Source organism: Panthera tigris, chromosome D4 (assembly GCF_018350195.1).
Source record: "Panthera tigris isolate Pti1 chromosome D4, P.tigris_Pti1_mat1.1, whole genome shotgun sequence".
Taxonomy (NCBI): domain Eukaryota; kingdom Metazoa; phylum Chordata; class Mammalia; order Carnivora; family Felidae; genus Panthera; species Panthera tigris.
Genome location: NC_056672.1, coordinates 80,643,710 through 80,653,583, shown reverse-complemented (window position 1 = coordinate 80,653,583; position 9,874 = coordinate 80,643,710). Strand labels below are relative to the sequence as shown.

Sequence of the window (9,874 nt, the reverse complement as noted above, 5' to 3'; positions counted from 1 at the left end):
ACAGTTATACAAAGATCCAGGATGCTGTGGCCCAAGTGTGGCCCTGGAATGTGCCACCCCTTCCTCTTCTGGTTTTCAGCTGACATGTGATCTTCGGGGTGATGTTGAGGAATACCTGGGAAATAAGAGTGCATCAGGGAATGCAGCTGGGAGTGCACATCGCTAGACCCTATTCCCAGAGACTCTGACCAGCATGTCTGCGGTGGGGCCCGGAAATAGCTAATTTGCACTTCCGCCCAGGTGATTTTGGTGCTGGTAAAATGAGGATCCCCTCTCTAAGAAACGGTCTCCAGAAAGTACGCTTGGGGCCACTGAGTGCAGAAAGGCTTTATTCCCGGGTCGAAAGTCAGGGTCTGCAACCGCAGGCTGCCCGCAGGGCCAGCCACTGCCAGCGGTGTAGAGGAGACCTCTCATGGGGGCAGCTGCAGAGCTCACAGCTTGGGTCGGTGACCCACGATTTCGTCCCAACCCTTGCGACACGTCTTGATGATCCACTCGTGCTCATCATCATCTGCAAGGAAAGAGGAAGAGCTGGTCATGCCTGGTGTCTGCTGGGCCTTCTCTGCCCTGGGAGACCCGCAGACAGGGTCTCGGGACTGCGGTGATTCCAGCATGGGGTGGGTGGCCTTGGTGGTCAGTCTCTTTAGCTCCGTGCTAGGAAGGAACAGATCTTTCATTAAAACAGTCCTCCGGTTGCCTACAAATGCCTGGTCTTGGGGAAATTGAACACAAAGGGGTTTGCAGATGGTGGATGGTGCTGATAGAGGCAGGCATGAGGTCTTCTGGCCACTCTGAGCTGGGCAACCCTGACAGGCACCCAGACAGCAGCTTGCTTGGGAATGTGACCAGTCTGATACCCACAGAGGGCACCCCCAGAACATCCAGTCCAGGCCTTGCCGGTAGTGCCAGCTGCCCGAGCCTTCAGAGCTTTGTTTCCTTTCTGGCTTTTCCAGAACCCAGAGAAGGGAACCCTGGGTTCCCTTCTAAGAACCCGTGGTTCCCCAGGAAAACCTGACACCTCTGGTGACTCAACGTCCTTTCGGTGGGCAATAGAGAGGAGGAACCGATGTTCCTGTGGGCCCTACACTCATTGGTGTCCCTTAATTTAACCCTCGTGATCCCCTGACAGCAGTAACCCTGCCATTCTACAGGTGAATAAGCAGGCTCGGAGAGGTCAGGTCACTTGTCTGCAGCCACAGGTTGGTGTGTGGGAGAACCCAGAATGGGAGCCTCGGTTTGTCGGACTGCAAAGGCTGTGCTGTTTTTTAAACCTTAGAGTGAAGTCCAGTCTTTATTCCCCAGCACACCACAGCCCTCTCTCTGGGCCGGGGAAGGCCCTTTGGGGACTGATCTCCCCCCATTATCCCTCAAGCCCACGCCCAACCCCTCCCCCAACCACGACAGAGACCCACTTTAATGTTGGGATATACGTCCCTAAAAACGCATGCCGCTCTGTAAAGTGTGTGTTGTTGTTTTGTGTACCAATGTGGCTTTAATTTACCACCATAAATGGCATTGTGCTGTGAGTTTCATTGTGTCTTAGTTTTTTTCACTCAATGCTACGTTTTCAAGATCTATTCTTGTTGCTAAATGTACATCTAGCTCTTTGCTTCCTATTGCTGCCTAATACTCTATGGTGGCTTCTGTGACGTTTTATTATCCACCCTTCCGGTGGTGGACATCCAAGGGTTCCCCCCCCACCTCCCGTTACCAGAAATGCCTCTGGGACAAACGCCCTTGGGCACGCCCCTTCACAGATTGTGGGAGAACGTCTAGGACCTGGGTGGTGGGTTGTGGATCCGTGCACACACTTCATTCACCAAGACTCCCTGCTAAGCCTGGGTTCTTTTCACAGCACCGCACAGCCCGCCTGCTGTCCCACCCTCACCCCTCGGTGTCTTGTCCTGGGGACAAAGAGAATTGGCCCAAAACCCTGCCCTCAAGCAGTTCTCCTCAGGGCTATAACACTGGAACAGCCTTGTCCCCTCTCCTTACCTGCCTCCCACCTAAGGGATGGGAGCCTGGGACTACCCATCCTCCTCAGTTTCAAATGGCAGTAGCCAGGGAACAAGGGCACTCCCTGAGAGCTCAAACCTGGAGGGCCGGCCCAAACCTTGCCCTCCCCTGCCCCCTTCCTCTTCTGCGAAAGCACCAGGCCCAGGATCCGGGAAATGGGGGCTTACTGACAGCCTACTCTGTGCTCCATGCTTTACAAACACCCATCTCATTGAGTCTTTGTGATAGCCCGGCAGGATAGGGGAGGTTACCCCATTTTACAGAGGTGACGAGCCTTGCCCCACGTCCACAGCCAGTGGAATTCAAACCAAGGCTCATCAGACTCCAGAGCCAGCCTGCCCACCCCAGGGCTGATGTGATAAGAGTAGGCGAGGCTGCCGCAGAGCTAGCCTCCTCTGCCCCCTCCCCACTATTTCTCCGTATGTGACCTAAGGAAAGAGCCTTGCTGCCTGGCACGCTCTGGCCTTTGAGGCCCTCCCTAAGCAGCCAGTGGGCCTCAGTTTCCCCTGGGGAGGCTGCCTGGGACTCCACGTGTGGCTGTCAACACCCCCCACCCCCACCCTGGGGGGGGGCGGGGACAGCGGCGGCACACAAGGAGTTAAGCGCTGGTGAAGCCCACTTTTGCCACACCGCGAGCAGCCTGGTTGATAATTACAGTTCTGAAGTCTCTGGGCTATTCGAATCAGTGCAGCTGCAAGCTCTTCAGTGCTAACCCCTGAAACCAGACAAACTGGGTTTATTGTGCTAAACCAGCCCTCAGGCCCCTCCCTGATCGTTACAAATTGACAGCAATGGACTTAACAGCCTCTTCACTACCCCTCTCGCTCTCTACCTGGCGGCACAGCCACCAATTTGAATCACAGATGCCTCCCCTCCAGGCAGCTGCTCACCAACCCTCCCTCCACCTCCTTCGCGCTGCGCGAGGCTCCCCTGGCCCCGCCACGCCAGGGTGAGGCTGCCGAAGCACATTTCATCAATATTTAAAATGGAATTAAACCTGCAGCTTTGATTAATGCCTCCCAGATCCCGGGAGTTGTGATTACTATTTTGCAAATTGCAATTGTTGGAATATGTTAATATGATTGTCTGAGAACATCTTCACCTTCTCAGATAATTTCCCCCCTTTTTGGCAGGAGGGGAGGGGGAGAGGGCGGCGGAGCAGGGTGGGTGGGGGAGGATGGGGGAAAAAAACACACCCCGCAAACTCTTTAATCAATTGTAAATTATTACCCTGGGCACAATTGCCGGTGGTTCAGTGGGGAAGGGGAGGGAGATTTCTGGTTTGGTGCATTTATCTTGAAAAGTTTTGGCCTTGTTGGCCCATTAATTCCACTGCGGGATGCTATCCTAAGGGAATAATCTGTTTGTCTCAGTATTATTTGGAATCAAGAAAACTGAAAAAACCTACGTTTCTAAAACAAAAGAATGATTATTTTGTTGTATATTCTTTATTTAACAACTCATTTCTAAATGCAGACTATGGGCCAGGTATCATGCTAAGTTTGGTAGCAGGGTGGGGGAGGAGAGGGCACGGTGATTTAGCAGCTATTGAAAAAGGAGAGTTATGAAGTCTGTATAGCAACATAGAAATGTTTTTGATATGATAGAAAGCAAAAGAAAAAAGGTGGGAAGAAGCAGGAAACAAAATTACATAGACAGTATAATCTGTAAAAACTGTGCACAAGAGACAAATTAAAAATAATACATTGAATGTGACTAACAGGCATCTCTGAACAGGGTGATGGGAGAGGCTCTTCTGTTAAGGGTATTTCTCAAATCTTCTTAATGTGTATTGACAATAGAAAAGATAAAAACAGACAGTCTCTTTTCCTACCCTCCAATTTAATGCCTTGCTAATTTCCTACATTTTGGTAACTGAAATAAAGTATTTCTAGGTTCCTAGAAATGCCAGTCGGGCTCTTGAATTTCTCCAAAGTGCAAGCGTAAGCATTAAAATACTGGTAAAAATGCATAAAAATTGAAGAGTAGATACATTTCCTGAGCAGAGTTCCAAATAATTTATGTGAAAACTCTGCCCTCAAGGAGGTGGGGCGTAATTCCCCACTCCTCAGGTGTGGGCTGCAGAGTGACCTCCTCCCTACAGGACAGCACGGGAAGAGAGCAAAAAAACAACAACAAAAGAGTAGCTTTGACTTGCAAACTTTCCCTGAGCATCTATTTCTTGGCACCCAGGTCTCAGCTCGAATGTCACTTCCTCCGTGGTCTCAGTGTAACTGCCTGTGTCCCCTCTTCACTTTCTTTTCTTTATAGCAACGCCCCTCTTTCTTGTTTATTCGTATGTTGTCGGTGTCCCCCATCCAAACTGCGGGCTCCCATGAAACCAGGAGCCTCCTCTCCTTGTTTGGTGGTATTGCCAGTGCTTAGATTACAAGTGTGCAGTATTGGAGGTGCTTAGTCCATATCTGTTCGATGGATGGATGGATGGATGGATGGATGAGCCAATCCTGTGGCCGCCATGTGCCCAGTGCTAGGGGGACAGGGGACTGAGACCCAGCAGGGGGTGTTGCCCAAAGCCTTGACTCAGACACTCTTCAGGTTCAGGTCTGTCTGCCTTTGGGGCAGCAAAATTTCTTTATTCTGGTCTGAAGCTCTAGAAGTGACCTCACTGCCACCTGTGACCCCCTCCCACCTACCGCCACCCCCTGAGGAATGTCACCAATCCTTAGGAGAACTGGGCTTCTTATAGAGAAGAAAAGGAACATTTGTCAAGAGAGATCCCAAATCTGACCCTGAACGCCCTTGCTGAGAAGCCTTTCCTGGAAAGGCTCCGCACTCCTTCACCTGGACTTCAAGGCCCCCCATCCAGGTCTTCCTGCTCTCCAGACAGCCTCCCTCCCAGGCCTGCCTCACCCTGCAAAATGCAGCCACCCTGTTGTGCTGCAGTCGGCCATGTGTGCGTGCACAGCAGGGCCTCTGTGCCGGTGTACCTGCTGCTCGGGGCTGGGGACACCCTTCCTCACAGGACCTGGTGCAGGGGCAGGGCCTCTCAAAGCACTCCCTCCATTTTGGGACCTTAGTGTATATAAAAGAAAGGCCTAGATGCGAGAATAAAAATTGCAGCGTGGTTTAAATACGTATATTGAACAAATTAATGCTTGTGACACAAACACACACAATATAAATGTCGACTCCAGGATTTCTTTCAAAGAAGTGCCTCAGCACACTAAAGGCCATGTGTGCAGGACGGGGCTGTGAAGTTGGAGTTGCCTGGTGAACACAGGTGTCTTTCAGTGCCACCACACTCCAGACTTAAGGCCGCTCGTGAATGTGTGTGGCTGGGCCCAGCGCCCTCCTGGCCGTCGTCCACCCCTCCGGGCCCTGCCTGGATGTCACCTTCCCTGACCCTGGCTGAGGTTCATGGTCGCCCACGCCAGCCTGGGGCAGTTGTGACCCAGGCACTCCTGGTCCTCAGAGCCGGGGGTGGGCCGGGCACTTTAAAAGTACTTAATAAATATATGGTGAACGAATGAATAAAGAAGTGTAAAGTTGGGGACATAAAAGCGGTAGGCTTACCCTGCGGGATTTGGACAAAGGGGGAAGAATTTCTTCTCCACCCTCAGCAAATGGAGCTCCTGAGTGGGCAAAGCAGATATGCCAAAGTGCAAGGCCAAGGCTGCTGATTCCTTTCTTGTCTTGGTTGTCTTGAGGCCACAGATGGAGCAGCTCCACTGCACGGGAAGGATGGGTCGCCTGGGCTCACATCGGGGCACCAACCACACTGAGGAAGCTCAAAGCCCTGGCTGGCCTGGGGCCTGCCTCCCAGTGCGGGGAGGCACAGGCCCGCACAGGCCACAGGCAGGGCCCAGGTCACTGAGGGTGTCGTCAGTGCAATCCGTTGGTCAGCGCGGTGCAGGGAGAGAAGAGATCCTGAAGATGTCCCAACAGATGAGGGCGATAGGAGCCCCCAGATGGCTGGCGGGGAGGAGGCAGCATGGCGGTTAAGGGCCCGGGCACTGGAGCTTGGCTGCCACTAGCCCTGTGACCTCGGGCAGGTGGCCTCACACCTCTCTGGGTCTCATTTCCTTTTCTACAAAGTGCCTGCTGGAAGACTTCCTGTGAGGTTTACTTGGGCTCATTCCTGAAAAGTGCTTAGCACGGTGCCTGGTACGCAGAAAATGCCAAAAACCAAAAGAAAGCCACGACTTGTCTTTGTGAGGTGAGACTTCAGGGTTCGCGCGACAGCACGGCATAGGCCGGAAGGAGTTCTGGGTCCACTGCTGAGCCCCGTCGCCAACTTGCTGGGTGACCTGGACGAGCCACTCTCCCTCTCTGAGCTGGGCTCCTTGTCTGTACAGGGGGTTTAATCAGACCTCCTGCAGAGCCAGGATGAAAGGCAGCAGGTTGGCACCCAGGAAGTAGGAGCCATGGTCACCATTTGATGGGCCTTCATTCCCTAACTGCATGCCTTCAAGAGAGTGTTCTTAAGTGACTCTCTCAGAACACCCTGGGATTTCTGGTTCCCAGCGGGGATGAAGGGAGGACCTGGGGGGAGAGGCGGAGGAGGTCTTTACACAAGGATCAGCATCATAAGGATCAAGAAGCACAGCTCAGCTAATGATTTTTGTTCAAAGTGAGGCGGGCAGGCTGAGGCAGGTGAGCCCAGGGAGGGCAAATGGGCGGATGCGGGCTATCGGGCGCCCACAAGCCGGATTCTGCTACCTCTTGGCGTGCCTTTGGGTTTAGCACACCTGCGGTCAGTGGCTATGCAGCTCCCTCCCACTGGGAAAGGGAGGGGATCAAGATGAAACCAGGCACCTTAGCCTCAGGAGAGGGGAGGAGGCTCACACTGGCAGAGCACCTAGGAGGTGCCTGGTTCTGTGGGAAGTGAGTGACACAGGGCGTCCCCATTGAAGACAAGAAACTGAGACTCGAAGGGGAAATAAATCGCCCCACTTCATCTGCCAGGGCAGAGGGGAAGGGTTCACTGTACTGGTGCAAAAGCCACACTCGGGCTGTGTGTGCACGGCCACAAATGGGCATGTGCAAGCGTGAGTAGGTGTGCGCTGTGAGTGTGCACGTGGCTGTGCCTGAGGTGCTCGGTGTCTGGCTGGGTGAGTGACAGCGTGTGACTACCTGAAGTCAGCGTGTGCTTGATCAGGTGCAAAGGGAGGGGGCACACCCATCCCTTGGTGACAGCCCAGTGCTCGTCCAGTGTCGGGCTCTGTCATGAGGGTTACCCTCTTTTCCTGGGGTCATCACCCACTCTCACTTGGCCCCTGGGTGAACTGTGGTTCCAGGCGGGGGTGGGAGGTGCCTGGTAACCCTGGCGCCCCAGCCAGTGGGCAGTGCCGCCCTCAAAGCTCGGCCCCACCCTCTGTGCAAATGCAGGGCTGTGAGAGCCTGTGGGGCAGGGCCAAGGCCCTGAGCAAAGCCAGGGCCCGCAGTGAGGGCGGCAACGCCCGCACCTCCTCCTCGGCACAACTCCTGACAAGAAAGAGGCTTTGAACTTTGCTTGGCAGGGCTGGTGGCCAGAGGCCAAGGCCATGGTATGGCCAATATTGACTAAGGGGTCATTGCCCAGGCAGAGCCCGCCAAGGGGCAGGAGGGGAGACCTTGGGCCGCTCTTGGTTTTCTCTGGAAAAGAGCATATTCTGGGCTGGGTGGGTGGAGGGGTCAAGGGTGGGGGGTGGATTAAACCAGCCTGCTTCACCCCCTGGGGAACTAGAGACACAGGGCCCAGCACCCACAGCTTTTCAAGGCCTATTCAAATGTGAGAGGTTTGGAGAGAACAACTGACTCTAAAATAAAGAGAAGATGCAAAACTGAAATTAACGTTATGATTAATGCATTCAGGCTTAATTATTAAATTTAGAAATCAAAACAATTTTATTACACTTGAAATCAGTTTGTAGGCTTGCTGTCCTCATTTTGCAAGAATTCTCCAGTATGCACACGGCTCTCTAGAAGTCACAGCCAGGCTAATAGTCCCATAATTTGCCAAGCAAAGTTTTGAAAGTCCTTTCAAAGTTTTAACAGCAAAAAATACCTACTCAATGTGGGGGTGTGGATACATTTTGTCTTAATATGTTCAAATGAGGGGGGTGAGGCCTCCAAAGTCAGGCTTAGGGCTGGATTAGGGCTGTGACTGGGAGAGGGGAGTCCCAGGGGTACGGCCACCTGGAGTTAGGGAGCATTTCCACGTGCTAGCTACATGCTGAGTCCTGCACCTCGCGTGCCTGATCGCACGCAGTCCTCGTAAACATCTGTCGTAGGCACAGCTGGTGCTGTCTCAGGTAGGAGTTTTAGGTGTTCCATTCGGCCGCTGAAGGGAAAAGTGCCCTGAGCTATAACGACCCTTGGGAATCCCTTAGATAGGCCCCGTGCTGGGGAAGGACATCGCAGTAAGCACCGAGAAGTTAGCATTCTGACACTGTTGGAAAAGAGAGTCCTTTCTGCTGTCGAGGCCCAAAAGCACAGACAACTGGTTAAAAAATACGTATCCCTGAATACTAGAATCATCCTGTGTGTGGCAAGGTGATCACACGGCGGCAGGAGGCACACGGGGCCAGAGACCCGCAGATTCACGTCTCCCCACATCCCCAGTGAGCGAGTGGAGGGAGGGTGCCGAGCCACCACCACAGCTTGTATTTCCATGCCTCTTGCTGCCCCACTTTTCAAGCACCCGTAATCGAATTTGTGATTTGTGTTCATGACGCCCAGCCACCGTACACAGGCCGCTCAGGGAAACAATGTGCCAAGGCCAAGGTCACTCAGTTAGCCTGGGGCCCGTAGCCTTTGCTCTGACTCCTGCTCTCCAGCTGTGTGCAGGGGACAGGCCTGGCGGTTGGGACTTCTGTCCTCCAGCTGGCAGATGCTAAGGGCTGAATTAAGGCTTTGCCAGTGGGGGCAGCCAGCAGGGTGTCAAGGTTATCTGCAGGACTCAGTAGCAGACTAGAGTTCAATCCTCACAGGAATCTTGCAAAGTCACTGTTATCCCTGTTTGGCGGGTGAGGATCTGAGGCTCAGAGAGGTGATGTCGTCTGCCCAAGCTCCCTCAGCCACTGGGTGGGCACAGGGGCATACCCAAGTCTTATCACCAGACCTGCAGCCCTCGGCCACTACGCACTTCCCTGACAAACGTCTGTGTAACTGCCATGCCTTTAGCCCTCACCGTCTGAAGGATGGCATTCAAGGCTCTCTCCACCCTGCACTGGGTCCCCGCGCCTTGAATGCCCAGCAAGGATGTATTCCTACATACCTGTCAAAGCCCAGTCTGTCCATCACCACTTGAGGGAGTCCTCCCTTGACTCCTCCTCTGTCGCCCAACGCAAGAGCCAGTCTCAGGTGCTCCGTCTGGAGCACCCGGTGTCCCTGCATCTCTGTGCTTTGTTCCTTCCCTTCCATCAGCAAAATCCATCTCCCATCCTTTAAGGCCTAGCCAAACACCACCTTTTTCAGGACAGCATCTCAACTACACTTGGGGCACGCTGGTGCTCAGCTCCTCAGGCACACTGCTTCTGGCTCCTGGAAGCAGTGAAACAGGGGTGCTCCCAGTGTTTGGGAGAAAGAACCTCGTATGTGACATTTCGAATTAAACATGAACATAAACCCCATAGGAATACAGAATTTTGCTGGACTTCTTTCCAGACACTTATTTTATGGTTTATGTGATTCTGATTTCTGAACTATATTTTGAGGGGTAGGAGGTCCGCTACAGTCTTTTGTACACTTAGGCTCCTTAAAGGCCCTGGGCTTCTGTCCAGACAGCACCCATCCAGATCTTGTGACTGTGCATGCCTCGGCTTCCTCCCCTGCCCCATGCTGGTTCGGAGGGGCAGACGCAGAGTCTGGCTCCCCAGCGAGACCCTGGTATCAGCAGAGGGTCGGTGAAGACCCG

General features: G+C 53.4%; 1 protein-coding gene across 3 annotated transcripts in view; it reads right to left on the bottom strand.

The window, feature by feature from the left end:
* Positions 1 to 307: 307 nt before the first annotated feature.
* MORN5 (MORN repeat containing 5) overlaps positions 308 to 9,874 on the bottom strand; it is a 29,669-nt gene continuing 20,102 nt past the window's right edge. For 2 of the 3 annotated variants that reach the window (XM_007094359.3, XM_015543122.2), the window contains exon 5: positions 308 to 511. In XM_007094359.3, the coding sequence (XP_007094421.2) occupies positions 432 to 511 (80 nt within the window). In that variant the 3' untranslated portion in view covers positions 308 to 431. The remainder of the gene's footprint in view (positions 512 to 9,874) is intronic. The other variant, XM_015543124.2, reaches the window with a different exon arrangement.